At 35.5% G+C, this 16698-nt stretch overlaps 1 protein-coding gene across 1 annotated transcript in view; it reads left to right on the top strand.

Annotated features, from left to right (window-relative positions):
* DNAH12 (dynein axonemal heavy chain 12) overlaps nucleotides 1–16698 on the top strand; it is a 236187-nt gene that overhangs the window by 66170 nt on the left and 153319 nt on the right. Inside the window, exons 13-14 of the mRNA XM_027121150.1 lie at nucleotides 11527–11705; nucleotides 14946–15081. Of these exons, the coding sequence (XP_026976951.1) occupies nucleotides 11527–11705; nucleotides 14946–15081 (315 nt within the window). The remainder of the gene's footprint in view (nucleotides 1–11526; nucleotides 11706–14945; nucleotides 15082–16698) is intronic.

Genomic DNA, 16698 nt, shown 5'->3' with positions numbered 1-16698 from the left:
GTTTCTGAATCTCTTTGCATTTATCTTAAAGTGCTTTGAACTACTGGATGTGTAGATTGGTGTTTTTCAATCAGTTTGGGAATCTTTCAGCTATTGTGGTCTTGAATATTTTTTGTGCTTCTTTCTCTCTCTCTTGTGCTTCCTTCTTCATTACACATGCATTGGTCCACTTAATCATGTCCCATATTTAACAGAGGCTCTGGTTTTTTCTTCATTTTTTTTTCCATTTGTTTTTTGGATTGCATAAATTCTATCAATCTACCTTCAAGTTTGCTAATTCTTTCTTCTGTCAGTTCAAATCTACTGTTGAGCCTCTCTAGAGAATTTTCCATTTCAGTTTTTGTACTTTTCAACTCCAAAATTTCCATTTAGTTCTTTCTTTTATATATATAATTTCTAAACCTTTCATCTATCTGATGAGACATGGTCATTGTACCTTCCTTTACTTCTTTAAGCATGATTTCCTTTAATTCTTTGAACGTATTTGTAATGGCAACTTTCGAGTTTTTTTCTGTTAAATTCGATTGTTTTTGGTTGTGCTGACAGGCAGTTTCTGTTGCCTGCGTTTTTTAAAATCAGTGTATGGGTCCTACTTTCTTGTTTCTTTGTATGTCTCATAATTTTCTGTTGGAATCTGAACATTTTAGATAATATATTGTAGCAACTCTAGGCCCTGTTCCCCTTTCCAGTTTGTTATTTTTATTTGCTTGTTTATTTGTTTAATGACTGGGTAGATTATTTTAGTGAAGCCTGTTTCTCTCCCCCACCCTCTGAAGTATTAAGCTTTTGATGTTGCTCCTCCAGGAGCCACAGCTTTTGGTGTGCCCAAAGTCTTCCTGGGAGGCCATGCTTTCAAATGGCTTTCTTCTCTCTTTCTCTGGCCACACATAGCTGTTAGTTTTCACTTTTTATTGGCTAATTGCTGTATTGTTTTCAACAATGCCATGGAAGTATAAATTGCTCTACTGATTAATCAAATTCAGACTCCCTTGAAAGAGCAGTTCCCAGGGTCAGTGTTTGATAGTTATTCGACCCTAGGAGGGCTTCTACCAGCAGTCTCCTTCCCTGGCTCTCTCCCTCAAACTAGCCGGTCTGTGATTTAGCCCAAATCTTCACCAAATCCCTGAATCTTCCTCACAGTTGCTCCCTACCACAACCTCCAATGTTTTTGAGGGCACACTTAGGCTTGAACTTTTCCATGCTCTATTGCAAATGAAGTCAATTCCTTTGGGAAAAGATTAGGAGGTATCTATTTTATGACCTGCTTCCCCTTCACTTCCAGGCAAAATCTCTGAGCCACAGCCCTGGAGCTGGGAATGGGGATAATGACATGCTTCTCTCAGTGACAATCCCACTGAAGGGGTTGAACCCTCAGTGGAGTGAAGAGCCGTAACCTGAGGTTTTCCTGTCTTTCTTCTGATACGGAACCACCACCTTACCAGCCAGGGAAAGTGTGATTGATGTCGCAGTATTCTCAGTGGTACCATGACCAAGGTAGACCCTCCCTTCCATGAGTGGTATCTGGGTGGAACAAGGGAGTCCCCACCTTCTAATTGTACTCACCAAGAACGTAGCTTTATCAACAGCTATTTAAGCTCTCCAGCTGGAACCTGTGTGGAAAGATAGCCCTGTGTTCTTGAGTACACTTATCTGGAGTGGAATATCAACCTTGCTGAGCTGGGAACACGGAGGGAGGGAGCAATCCAGGTTCAAATACCACAGATTCTCACTTTTCTTACCAAATATTCATAGATTTTCATGAATAGATGTTTCTTCATTTTCTGTATACTCTTATGACCATTTTCAGAGGCTTTAAATTAAATGCTTGTTTTTAAAATAATTTTCACCAGTTTCACTGGGGAGCAGGTCCACAGAACTCCTCATGTTGTCATGCTGGAAGTGTTTTCTGGGTTTCTTTCTGTAATTTTAAAAATCTGGCTTCTTTTAAGATTTTCTCTTTTTTGATGCTTCTCAGCTATTTGATTGTGAAGTGCTTTTATATTGTTTCTTTTTTATTTCTTTTGTTTGAGAAGAAATACTGTTGAGATTCTTAGGTCTGTTTAGTTCTTATCAAACTTGGAAAATATTCAGACATTATTACTTCAAATTTTTTTGTTTGTCTCCTTCCCCCAATTCTGGAATTCCAATTTCATGTATATTAGACTGTTTGATATTATTCCAGAGGTTACTGAAGTTCTGTTCAGAGTTTTCAGTTTCTTCTCTCTATAGTTCATTTTGGATAGTTCTTTTCCATCATTTTAAGTACACTAAGGGCTTTCCTGGTGGCGCAGTGGTTAAGAATCCGCCTGCCAATGCAGGGGACACAGGTTCAAGCCCTGGTCCAGGAAGACCCCACATGCCGTGGAGCAACTCATTCTGTGTGCCATAACTACTGAGCCTGTGCTCTAGAGCCTGTGAGCCACAACTACTGAGCCCTCGAGCCACAACTACTGAAGCCTGCACGCCTACAGCCTGTGCTCCGCAACAAGAGAAGCCACTACAATGAGAAGCCCACTCACCGCAACGAAAAGTAGCCCCCGCTCGCCGCAACTAGAGAAAGCCCGTGCACAGCAATGAAGACCCAACGCAGCCAAAAATAATAAATCAAAATAAATAAATAAATAAATACATTTATCCTTTTTTCTCTGGTGTTAAACTGCTGTTACTCATATTAAGTAACATTTTTGTTTCAGATGTTTTCCAAATTGTTTTGTAAATATTATTTTTGCTTACTATGTTCATATTTTATTTTACATTCTTGAACATAATAGAGCATATTTCTAATAGGTTACAGGGAGGCTGGTCTGTATCATTTCAGTCCATCATATAGTGCTTTTCCATTTTCCCCCAACATTTTTGTGTTCTATAAGTCTTGTACTTGTTTCATAAAATATAATTGCTAAGTATTCTATTTTTTGAAGATGTTATACATGGAATTGTTTTCTTAATTTCATTTTTGTATTGTTGATCATTAATGTCTAGAAATACAATTGATTTTTGTATATTGGTCTTATATCCTGCAAACTTGTTGAACTTTATTAATCTTCATAGTTTTATGTATATGTGTGTATATTGTTTAGGGTTTTCTATATATAATATGTCATTTGCAAGTAGAGATTGTCTTATTTCTTCCTTTTTAATATGGGTGCCTCATTTTTTTTTTCTGCTTAATTACCCTGGCTAGTACCCCTGGTATAATGTTGAGTTGAAGTAGTGGGAGTAGATACCCTTTTTGTTCTTTATCTTAGAGGGAAAACATTATTTTTTAAACCACTATATATAATATTAGCTGTAGATTTTCCCTAGATACTCTTTATCAAGCTGAGGATGTTGGCTACTATTCCTGGTTTGTTAAGTGCTATTACCACAAAAGAGTGATAGATTTTGTTAAATGCTTTTTTAAAAAAAATTAATTTTATTTACTTTTTTATACAGCAGGTTGTTATTAGTCATCCATTTTATACACATCAGTGTGAACATGTCAATCCCAGTCTCCCAATTCATCATACCACCACCACCACCTCCTGCCGCTTTCTCCCCTTGATGTCCATACATTTGTTCTCTACTTCTGTGTCTCAATTTCTGCCCTGCAAACCAGTTCATATGTACCATTTTTCTAGGTTCCACATACATGCGTTAATATACGATACTTATTTTTCTCTTTATGACTTACTTCACAGTCTCTAGGTCCATCCACGTCTCTACAAATGACTGAATTTCATTCCTTTTTATGGCTAAGTAATATTCCATTGTATATATGTACCACATCTTCTTTATCCATTCGTCTATTGATGGCCATTTAGGGTGCTTCCATGACCTGGCTATTGTAAATAGTGCTGCAATGAACATTGGGATGCATGTGACTTTTTGAATTATGGTTTTCTCTGGGTATATGCCCAGTAGTGGGGTTGCTGGGTCATATGGTAATTCTATTTTTAGTTTTTTAAGGAACCTCCATACTGTTCTCCATAGTGGCTATATCAATTTACATTCCCACCAACAGTGTAAGAGGGTTCCCTTTTCTCCACACCCGCTCCAGCATTTGTTGTTTGTAGATTTTCTGATGATGCCCATTCTAACTGGTGTGAGGTGATACCTCATTGTAGTTGTGATTTGCATTTCTCTAATAATTAGTGATGTTGAGCATCTTTTCATGTGCCTCTTGGCCATCTGTATGTCTTCTTTGGAGAAATGTCTATTTAGGTCTTCTGCCCATTTTTGGATTGGGGTATTTGTTTTTTTAATATTGAGCTGCATGAGCTCTTTATATATTTTGGAGATTAATACTTTGTTGATTTGTTTGCAAATATTTTCTCCCATTCTGAAGGCTGTCTTTTCGTCTTGTTTATGGTTTCCTTTGCTGTGCAAAAGCTTTTAAGTTTCATTAGGTCCCATTTGTTTATTTTTGTTTTTATTTCCATTACTCGTAAGAGGTGGATCAAAAAAGATCTTGCTGTGATTTATGTCAAAGAGTGTTCTTCCTATGTTTTCCTCTAAGAGTTTTATAGTGTCCAGTCTTACATTTAGGTCTCGAATCCATTTTGAGTTTATTTTGTTATATGGTGTTAGGGAGTGTTCTAATTCCATTCTTTTACATGTAGCTGTCCAGTTTTCCCAGCACCACTTATTGAAGAGACTGTCTTTTCTCCATTGTATATCCTTGCCTCCTTTGTCATAGATTAGTTGACCATAGGTGCATAGGTTTATCTCTGGGCTTTCTATCCTGTTCCATTGATCTATATTTCTGTTTTTGTGCCAGTACCATATTGTCTTGATTACTGTAGCTTTTTTTTTATAGTCTGAAGTCAGGGAGCCTGATTCCTCCAGCTCGATTTTCTTCCCTCAAGACTGCTTTGGCTATTCGGGGTCGTTTGTGTCTCCATACAGATTTTAAGATTTTTTTGTTCTAGTTCTGTAAAAAATGCCATTGGTAATTTAATAGGGCTTGCATTGAATCTGTAGATTGCTTTGGTTAGTATAGTCATTTTCACAATATTGATTCTTCCAATCCAAGAACATGGTATATCTCTCCATCTGTTGGTATCATCTTTAATTCCTTTCATCAGTGTCTTATAGTTTTCTGCATACAGGACTTTTGTCTCCCTAGGTAGGTTTATTCCTAGGTATTTTATTCTTTTTGTTGCAATGGTAAATGGGAGTGTTTCCTTAATTTCTCTTTCAGATTTTTCATCACTAGTGTATAGGAATGCAAGAGATTTCTGTGCATTAATTTTGTATCGTGCAACTTTACCAAATCCATTGATTAGCTCTAGTACTTTTCTGGTGGCATCTTTAGGATCCTCTATGTATCATCATGTCATCTGCAAACAGTGACAGTTTTAACTCTTCTTTTCCAATTTGTTTTCGTTTAATTTCTTTTTCTTCTCTGATTGCCATTGTTCCTGATCTTAGAGGAAATGCTTTCTGTTTTTCACCATTGAGAATGATGTTTGTTGTGGGTTTGTCATATATGGCCTTTATTATGTTGAGGTAAGTTCCCTCTACGCCCACTTTCTGGAAGGTTTTTATCATAAATTGTGTTGAATTTTGTCAGAAGCTTTTTCTACCTCTATTGAGATGATCAGATGCTTTTTATTCTTCAATTTGTTAATATGGTGTATCACATTGATTGATTTGCATATATTGAAGAATCTTTGCATCTCTGGGATAAACCCCACTTGATCATGGTGTATGATCCTTTTAATGTGTTGCTGGATTCTGTTTGCTAGTATTTTGTTGAGGATTTTTGCATCTATATTCATCAGTGATATTGGTCTGTAATTTTCTTTTTTTGTAGTATCTTTGTCTGGTTTTGGTATCAGGTTGATGGTGGCCTCATAGAATGAGATTGGGCAGATCCTTCCTCTGCAGTTTTTTGGAAGAGTTTGAGAAGGATAGGTGTTAGCTCTTCTCTAAATGTTCAATAGAATTCACCTGTGAAGCCATCTGGTCCTGGACTTTTGTTTGTTGGAAGATTTTTAATCACAGTTTCAATTTCATTACTTGTGATTGGTCTGTTCATATTTTCTGTTTATTCCTGTTCAGTCTTGGAGGGTTATATCTTTCTAGGAATTTGTCCATTTCTTCCAGGTTGTCCATTTTATTAGCATAGAGTTGCTTGTAGTAGTCTCTTAGGATGCTTTGTATTTCTGTGGTGTCTATTGTAACTTCTCCTTTTTCATTTCTAATTTTATTGATTTGAGTCCTCTGCCTCTTTTTCTTGATGAGTCTGGCTAAAGGCTTATCAATTTTGTTTATCTTCTCAAATACCCAGTTTTTTGTTTTATTGATCTTTGCTATTGTTTTCTTTGTTTCTATTTCATTTATTTCTGCTCTGATCTTTATGATTTCTTTCCTTCTGCTAACTTTGGGTTTTATTTGTTCTTCTTTTTCTAGTTCTTTTAGGTGTAAGGTTACATTGCTTGTTTGAGATTTTTCTTGTTTCTTGAGGTAGGGTGTATAGCTATAAACTTCCCTCTTAGAACTGCTTTTGCTGCATCCCATAGGTTTTGGATCGTGGTATTTTCATTGTCATTGTCTCTAGGTATTTTTTGGTTTCCTCTTTGATTTCTTCAGTGATCGCTGGGTTATTTAGTAATGTATTATTTGGCCTCCATGTGTCTGTGTTTTTACGTTTTTTTCCCTGTAATTGATTTCTAATTTCATAGCCTTGTGGTCAGAAAAGATGCTTGGTATGATTTCAATTTTCTTAAATTTACTGAAGCTTGATTTGTGACCCAAGATGTGATATATCCCGTAGAATGTTTCATGTGCACTTGAGAAGAAAGTGTAGTCTGCTGTTTTTGGATACAATGTCCTATAAATATCAACTAAATCTATCTGGTCTATTGTGTCATTTAAAAGCTTGTGTTTCCTTATTAATTTTCTGTCTGGATTATCTCTATTGTTGTAAGTGAGGTGTTAAAGTCCCCCACTCTTACTGTGTTACTGTTGATTTCCTCTTTTATAGTTCTTAGCAGTTGCCTTATGTATTGAGGTGCTCCTATATTGGGTGCATATATATTTATAATTGTTATATCTCCTTCTTAGATTGATCCCTTGATCATTATGTAGGGTCCTTCCTTGTCTCTTGTAACATTCTTTATTTTAAAGTCTATTTTATCTGATATGAGTATTGCTACTCCAGCATTCTTTTGATTTCCATTTTCTTGGAATACCTTTTTCCATTCCCTCACTTTCAGTCTGTATGTGTCCCTAGGTCTGAAGTGGGTCTCTTGTAGACAGCATATATATGGGTCTTGTTTTTGTTTCCATCAGCAAGCCTGTGTGTTTTGGTTGGAGCATTTAATCCATTCACATTTAAGGTAATTATCGACATGTATGTTACTATTACCATTTTCTTAAGTGTTTTGGGTATGTTTTTGTAGGTCATTTTCTTCTTTTGTGTTTTCCACTTAGAGACGTTCCTTTAGCATTTGTTGTAGAGCTGTTGGTGGTGCTGAATTCTCTTAGCTTTTGCTTGTCTGTAAAGCTTTTAATTTCTCTGTTGAATCTGAATGAGATCCTTGCTGGGTACAGTAATCTTGGTTGTAGGTTCTTCCCTTTTATCACTTTAAATATGTCCTGCCACTCCTTTCTGGCCTGTAGAATTTCTGCTGAGAAATCAGCTGTTAAACTTATGGGAGTTCCCTTGTATATTATTTGTCATCTTTCCCTTGCTGCTTTCAATGATTTTTCTTTGTCTTTAATTTTTCCAATTTGATTACTATGTGTCTTGGCATGTTTCTCTTTAGGTTTATCCTGTGTGGGACTCTCTGCCCTTGCTGGACTTGGGTGGCTATTTTCTTTCCCATGTTAGGGAAGTTTTTGACTATAACCTCTTCAAATATTTTCTGGGGTCCTTTGTCTTCTTCTGGGACCCCTATAGTGCGAATGTTGTTGTGTTTATTGTTGTCCCAGAGGTCTCTTAAGCTGTCTTCATTTCTTTTCATTCTTTTTTCTTTATTCTGTTCCGCAGCAGTGAATTCCACCATTCTGTCTTCCAGGTCACTTATCCGTTCTTCTGCCTCAGTTATTCTGCTATTGATTCCTTCTAGTGTAGTTTTTATTTCAGTTATTGTATTGTTCATCCCTGTTTGCTTATTCTTTAATTTTTCTAGATCTTTGTTAAACATTTCTTGCATCTTCTTAATCTTTGCCTCCATTCTTTTTCCGAGGTCCTGGATCCTCTTCACTATCATTATTCTGAATTCTTTTTCTGGAAGGTTGCCTATCTCCACTTCATTTAGTTGTTTTTCTGGGCTTTTATCTTGTTCCTTCATCTGGTACATAGCCCTCTGCCTTTTCATCTTGTCTATCTTTCTGTGAATGTGGCTTCTGTTCCACAGCCTGCAGGATTGTAGTTCTTCTTGCTTCTGCTGTCTGCCTTCTGGTGGATGAGGCTGTCTAAGAGGCTTGTGCAAGTTTTCTGATGGGAGGGACTGGTGGTGGGTAGAGCTGGCTGTTGGTCTGGTGGACAGAGCTCAGTAAAACTTTAATCTGCTTGTCTGCTGATGGGTGGGGCTGGCTTCCCTCCCTGTTGGTTGTTTGGCCTGAGGTGACCCAACACTGGAGCCTACCCAGGCTCTTTTGTGGGGCTAATGGCAGACTCTGGGAGGGCTCTTGCTAAGGAGTGCTTCCCAGAACTTTTGCTGCCAGTGTCCTTGTCCTCATGGTGAGACACAGCCACCCCCCGCCTCTGCAGGAGACCCTCCAACACTAGCAGGTAGGTCTTGTTCAGTCTCCTATGGGGTCACTGATCCTTCCCCGGGGTCCTGATGCACACAGTACTTTGTGTGTTCACTCCAAGAGTGGAGTCTCTGTTTCCCCCAGTCCTGTCAAAGTCCTGCAATCAAATCCCACTAGCCTTCAAAGCCTGATTCTCTAGGAATTCCTCCTCCCATTGCCAGACCCCTAGGTTGGGAAGCCTGATGTGGGGCTCAGAACCTCCATTCCAGTGGGTGGACTTCTGTGGTATAATTGTTCTCCAGTTTGTGAGTCACCCACCCAGAGGTTATGAGATTTGATTTTATTGTGATTGCGCCCCTCCTACCTTCTTACTGTGGCTTCTCCTTTGTCTTTGGATGTGGGGTATCTTTTTTGGTGAGTTCCAGTGTTTTCCTATTGATGATTGTTCAGCAGTTAGTTGTGATTCTGGTGTTCTTGCAAGAGGGAGTGAGAGCATGTCCTTCTACTCCACCATCTTGAACCAATCTCATTAAATGCTTTTTCTGTATCTACGAGATGATTGTATGTTTTTTCTAATTTGCATACTTTATACCTTATTTGGTTTTTGTGTGTTTATAAAAGTACATAATGGATTCATAAATGCATTATTACTTTCATAAAATCAGTGATGGTATATTCTCTTTCATTTGTATTTTACCATATATCTCAATACAATGCTCTTCAGAGAATAGGCACAATAAATATTCTATGAGCTAACAGCTAAATTTTTTGATCCTGGCCATAACTTTTAGCATCTGGAAACCCTAAATCTCTAGGCTGGGAACATGTTTCATTGGGTTTCACAGTGACTCTCTTCTTAGGCCTAGTATTTTGCTGTGAAATTTTATAGAATTTCATAATTTCTGGATGGTTTACATAACTATATAAAAATTTACTTTTAGGTTTAGTGATCTACCCCTGGACTTTTTGTCAATTATGATATACTATAGTTGTGAATAGTATGCCTATTTGGGAGAAATAAAAAATTATGAACTACACATATATGTAGAGGAAATGATATGATGCTTGGGATTTTTGTAAAAATAAAACAGAAGGGGAATGGTTAGAGGTATAGAGAAAACAAGATTGGCCATGAGTTCATAATGGTTGAAGCTGGAAAATGGGTACATTTTACCTACTTTTGTACGTTTAAAATATTCCATTAAAAAGTGTAATATAATACAAAAATCATGTAAAGCAGATATGTACAGATTTATAGGTAATTATAACTTAATAACTACCTAGATTAAGAGTTAGAATTTTGCAGTATTCCAGAAGCCACCCATGTGCCTCTTTCCAACCATAAACTTCCCCCTTCTTTATTGGAAACTATTATCCTGACATTTCTTGCTGTTCTTTATAGTTACCACCTATGTATGCATTCTTAAATAATATAGTTTAGTTTTGCCCATGGTAAGTTTATATGAAAGATATCATATTACATGTATTTTTTGTGTTTTTATTCTTTCATCATTATGAAATTCATCCATATTTTGCATATAGTCCTAGTTTATTATAACATAGCACTCCAATATATGAATATGCCATCAATTCTACTGTAAATGGACATTTGTGTTGTTTCCAGTTGCCATGTTTTCTTTGATTCAGCCCATTTTATTTTCCATATCTGTTAATTACATCCCTGAAAAACTGGATGATGGCCTTTGAGAATGAGAAAACATCTTTTCTCCCTTCTCAGGTGCCATCAGCTCTATCAACTCTCTATTTGGTATATTTTTAAGAAAAACCCAAGACTACTGAGTATGGTCTTTAAACTAACTAATTAATATCCTCATTTCCTTTAAACATTGAAAATTTTAAGCCCAATCCACTAAATACTGGAGACTATAAAAATAGGGTAGATTTGAGAGAGAGGGAAATGAAGAAAAAGTCTCCTTAAGGAAGAATAAAAGGAATATGAGGCATTTTGGTGGAGGGTGGAGATGAGGTGAGGAGGAAGGTAGAGGCAACATTAAAGATGGATTGTGAGGGACTTCCCTGATGGTCCAGTGGTTAAGACTCCTGCTTCCAGTGCAGGGCGTGTGGGTTCAATCCCTGGTCAGGGAACTAAGATCCCACATGCCATGCGACATGGCCAAAAAATTTTATAAAAGGAATAAAAAAAAATGGATTGTGAAATTAAGTCAAAGTTACCCAAAGTTGGTAGATTTGTTTCACTTTCCATAAAACTTATCACAACATAGCTTGCCAGGTTTTATTCCATACTACTTTGCTCAATTTTAAAAAATTATCCCAGTGTCTGGGTATTAGGAATTTGTATAAATTCCAATATCTTGGAATGTTAGTAACAGCAGGGTACAATGTTTCTCTCCTGGATTATTTTGACCCAAACCAAAAAATTTCTTTTATTTATTTTCCTGAAGATTGAATTAGAATTTTCAGTGAGGCATCAGTAATGGCACAAGCAAGTATTGATATTAGTCAGCTACACAAATTGTCACATGATACAGGTTTGTTTTTAAACCAAGAGATGAGTTGGCTTTGATGATAATTTTTTTAATAGTTACTGAGGGAAATTTCACCTTGTGTCATGTCCAGATATTGATACTATAAATGTCATCGTATTGGATATTTACTGGTAGATTTGTCAATTCTTTAATGAAAGGACAGGTGAAAAAAGATTTGTGCGATAATGGGAAAAATATTAGTCACTTAGCAAAAAGAAATGAATTTATATTTATATCATATAATTAAGAATTTCACCATAATACTGTACTATAAAATCACAGCTGAATTTAAAAATTCTAAGCATTTTTGTTTTAAATCCTTTTTTTTAAGTTTGTAGGAAAATTTTTCAGTCTTGCTTCAGAAATAATGCTTTTGCCTCAGTGGGCTCATTTTCCTATGGTCCGTTTGGATTGTGAAGATTTGAAGACAGGCCTAACAAACAAAGCAAAAGCGTTTGCAAACATATTACTAAATGACATAGCTTCAAAACATAGGAAAGAAAATGAAAGGTAAGTAGAATTAGTTGCCAAACTCAGAATTATGGGGCTAAAAGAAATAGTTTGCTAGTAACAATTCTTGTTTAAAAATAAAAGATTAAAATATAAGTACTTGCAAGTTTTTCTCCATAGCTACTTCCTAAGAGGGTTTCGTTGTAGTCTTGTTGGTTTGGTTTCTTTTCGTTTGATACTGTTTGAGACTAGTTTTGAGGCAACCCAGGATTTTTTTTAAAAAAGAAATTGACGTACATCAGCTTTTGGATACAGGTTGCATGGTAATGAAAAAACCATAGACTTTCAGTGATATTGGGAAGATCTGGGATCATTCCTGACCACGATACTGACTTATTGTGTCACCTAGTTTATTTTTTGCATCTGTAAAATGGAGACAGTAATACCTAGTTGGCAGGATGGCTATAGATTGGATTCATGAACTAGTGGCCTACTAGCTGAATGTGTCATGCAAATGTGTTTTATTTGTCTCACATTGTTTTTTATTTTGTTTAAACTAATTTTGAATTTGCTATCAACATTTCAAAATTAGGAGTTTTCACACACACACACACACACACACACACACACACACACTCTCTCTCTCTCTCTCTCTGTCTCTCTCTCCAGATCTCTTACTTTTCTTGAAAAAGTGGGAAGACCATGCCACATTAGGCCTATAGTGGTAAATGGAGTTGAGATGAAACTTTCCCATTGACAGGGAGAATGGCCTCTGGTTTGTTCATCCAGTGCTCAAGCAACTGATCCTCTAAATAATTTAACTTATTTGTTACCTGTCTGGCCCCAGAGGACTTTCAGTTTGCAACTTCTAGAAGGATTAAAACTAATATTTATATAAATCACCTAGCACAGTGCCTGGAACATAGTATAGTACTCAAGAAATGTTAGCCATTATGTTTATTTTCCCAGAAGCAATGTAAGAGAATTATGTGCCTTGGAATCAGAGAGACCTGGATTTGAATCCTGTCTCTGCCATGAACTAGTTCCGTGACTCTAGGCAAATTACTTAATTTCCCTAAGCCTCAATTTCCTGCGGTGCCAACTATGAAAAATAATACCTTCCTTGCAGGACTAATGTTAGGATCACAGATAACATTTGTAAAGTATCTAGCACCATGCTTGGCATAGAATAGGCACCCAATAAAGGGAGCTATCACATCAATAAATATTTTTAAATGAATAAAAAATACATGACTCTCAGAAAGTTAAGTATTGGTCAGCTGTACTTTGTACAAAATTATACTACAAAAAGATGTTGAAGATGGTAAAGTATTAGACTCTTCATTTCTAACAATCCCGTTGAGTAAGAGCAGTGACAATACCATAGTTAATTTAAAAAATTTTTATGTTTGACATGACTTTTTTGGTATTTATTTTTGTAATATCTGTCACTTTTCTGGAAAATTCTTTCAACAAAATAACTGTCTTATTATAAACCTATGACATAAGAGCAGCTGAAAAGTCCATTTTCCTCTGCCTGTTTCATTCTTTGATTCTTTCCGGTTTAAGTTCCATACTTGAGATAGGTAACATCAAAAGGAGGAAATATGTGCCACTATGTTAAGCACAATTTATTAAATAAATTAATAATTATTAAAGAACAATTTTCTTACTTCATAGTTTGGTTTAGTATCTGCTTGGGCCACCTTGCCCTCAGTAATCTTGTTTGCCTCCTTTTCTTTTCTTTTCTTTCTTTTTTTTTTGTTTTTGGCCATGCCACGTGGCATGTGGTATCTTAGTTCCCCGACCAGGGATCGAACCCATGCCCCCGCAGTCGAAGCACGGAGTCCTAACTACTGGACCGCCAGGGAATTCCAGCCTCTTTTTCTTTTGCTGTAATGTCACTCCCCAAGGGACTCAGATTCTGCTCTAGTAAGAAGAAAACACCCACAGTAGAATCATCTGTCTTTTTTGCATTATCGACATTAATGCATCCTCCTAAAATTTTGATAATCAAGAATTAACTGCCAAGCCCTACATTATCTGATTCCTGCTCATCTCTACAATTTCATGTTACGTCCTCTCCTTTGTATTCACATTGCCCTGCTTGCCATTCCTAAACTATGCGAAGCTTATTGCTACCTCAGGCTTTAATCCTTGCTATTTTTTCTTCCTTGGAAGCTTTTTTCCTGATATTTGAATGACTCATTTTTTCCTTCTCTCATCTTGAATATCACCTCTCTAGAGAGATATTTCCTGGCCACTTTATATAAAATACTGACCCCTTGTCTATACTCCATCATTCTTTATCCCTTTACTTTGCTTTTTTTTTTTTCTTCATAGCACTTTTTACCACTTAACATTGTGTTATATATTTATGTGCTCTTGTCTCTCTCATCAACTTGAATGTAAGCTTTATGATGATAGGGACTTATCTATTTGCTGTTATATCTCCAGTGCTTAGAACTTTGCTTAGCACATTGTAGGTACTCAATTATTTATTAGATGAATGAATAAGTATAATTACTCACATAATATAAATGAAATACCTGCATGAACTAAAATTTATTTTTAAAATCACTTACCTCTTTTGTACTTTGTTTTTGCAAGGGTTTTTTCTGATATTTCTAATAATGGCATGACAGTACTGATACTGCCAAGTACAAGGAAAAAAATTCTATGAAATATACCTTTAGTTGAATAATGGCTATAGGGTATCTAGGTTCATACTTACATACATATATATTCTGAAAGAATCATAGATTTTTAAATGTATACAGAGGTTTGATCTTTTTACTTACCACATTTCACAAGGGACACTAATAATAATAATAATTAAGCTGATGATTATACTAAAAATTATAGTTATAGTTACCAGTAATTGAGAGTGTACTGTGTGCTAGGCTCTTTTACATTCATTATTCATTATTGTATTACAACAATCCTGCAAGATGAATGTTAATAACTTCATTTTACAAATATGAAAGCTAAACCTATGAGATTTACATAAGTTCTCAAAGCTAGTAGCAGCTGAGGCAGGATTTAGACGTAGGGCTGCTTGATCCAAAGCATGCTCTATGTCACACAGAAAATGTTACCTTAATTTTATAGATTTTATAGATGTATGATGTATCCTGAGTTATATCAGATAAGTTATGCTTAAATATTTTAAGATATATTAGTGAATTAACCAATTTTCTTAGGATCACAGTTCCTATTTTATAGTAATCATAATAAAATTTATTTAGTGTGATAGAGCATTAATTACTTTAACTATAATAAAGCAGGGTATTATGTCAGTATTTGCAGTGAATTTGAAGCAATCAAAGAGCATGCATTAAAAGTCCCTGAGACAACAGAAGAGATGATGGAGCTCATATCTTACGTAGAAAAAGCCCGGACTGTAAGAATTAATGAGTTGGTTTCACGGATCAAGGTAAGAATTTTTAAATTTACATATTTTAAAATATTTTTTTCATTGTGAAATATGATAAACATATTGGAAGTGTATAAAACATATAGTTAAACAAAGTTATAAAAAAAACACAAAGTTATAAAGTGAACACCTATGTTGCCACCACCAAGGTCAAGAAATAGGATATTGCCAGCACCCTAGAAGCCCTCTGCGTATGACTATCTGACCATAACTACTTCCCTTCCTTTACCTCCTAGAGGTGTCGACTTGGTTTCTACAGTAATCTTTTTTATTTTTCTTTAGTTCCACCTTAACAAAGGTTTAAAAAAATATTTTCTTTTATAGTTTCTACATTTAGTAGTACATATGCTTATACTTTCCCCACCACAAGGTTATATACCTATTCACCTATATTGTACTCTAATTTTTGTTTAAAAATGTGAAATATAGGGACTTCCCTGGCGATCCAGTGGTTAAGATGCCGTGCTTCCACCGCAGGGGGCATGGGTTTGATCCCTGGTCGGGGAACTAAGATGTCACATGCCGCATGGCATGGCTGAAAGGAAAAAAAAAAAAAAAAATTAAAATACAATACACACCAAAAATTGCATAAAAAATAAATTGTACAATTTAAAATGTTATAAAGTAAACATCCAGTAATTATCATCCAGGGAAAGAAATAGAAGCTTGTCAACACTCTAGAAGCCCATTACAATCTCCTGTCTTTTTCTGGATGTGAACACTATCCTGACTTTTATAGTAGTCATTTCCTGCTCTTCTTTGTAGTTTTACCATCTAAATATGCATTCCTAATCAATATAGCTACTTTTTGTTTCATTTTGATCTTTATATAAATAGAATCATACTATTTCTATTCTTTTGTGTCTTGTCAACATTATGTTAGTAATGTCATTGTTCCTTAACTTTCATTTATTTTCATTGATGTCTGGTACTCATATTATATAACCATAGAATAATTTATTATTTTAATTTTACTGTTCTGGATAGTTGAGTTGTTTCTACTTTTGCTACTAAAAGCAATGCTTCTGGGAACATTTCTGTATGTGTACGCTGGTGCGTATATTCATGCATTTCTTCCAGGTGTTATAAGATATACTTATTTTCACCTTTACTAGCTAAGGCAAAACTCTTTTCTAAAGTAGTTCCAATTTTATACTCCTATCAGCAGTGTTTAAGAGTCCTGTTGTTTTATATCCTTACCCATACCTGCTATTGTGAGATATTTAAAATTTTGCCAGTCTGTTGGGTGGAGGTTACTGAATTTTTAATTTGCATTTTCCTGAAAAAAAAATTTTTCGTATGCTTATTGACCATTTGGAGCTCCTCTTTTGTGAAATACTAGTATTTTTTTTTAATTAAAAGAAAATTTTATTTTTAAATTTTTATTTATTTATTTATATTTAAAATGGAAGTATACTTGATGTACAATATTATATAAGTTACAGGTGTACAATATAGTGATGTGCAATTTTTAAAGGTTATGTTCCATTTATAGTTATTATAAAATATTGGCTCTATTTCCTGTGTTGTACAATGTATCCTTGTGGCTTATTTTATGCATAATAGTTTGTACCTCTTAATCCCATACCCCTATAATGCCTCTCCCCCTTCCCCCTC

The sequence above is a fragment of the Aethalodelphis obliquidens genome, unplaced genomic scaffold, assembly GCF_003676395.1.
Source record: "Aethalodelphis obliquidens isolate GAN/ISIS:26980383/991018 unplaced genomic scaffold, ASM367639v1 scaffold22, whole genome shotgun sequence".
In the NCBI taxonomy this organism is placed as follows: Eukaryota; Metazoa; Chordata; class Mammalia; order Artiodactyla; family Delphinidae; genus Aethalodelphis; species Aethalodelphis obliquidens.
Note: the sequence above shows the minus strand (reverse complement) of the source record. Positions and strands in the feature narration are given on the sequence as shown.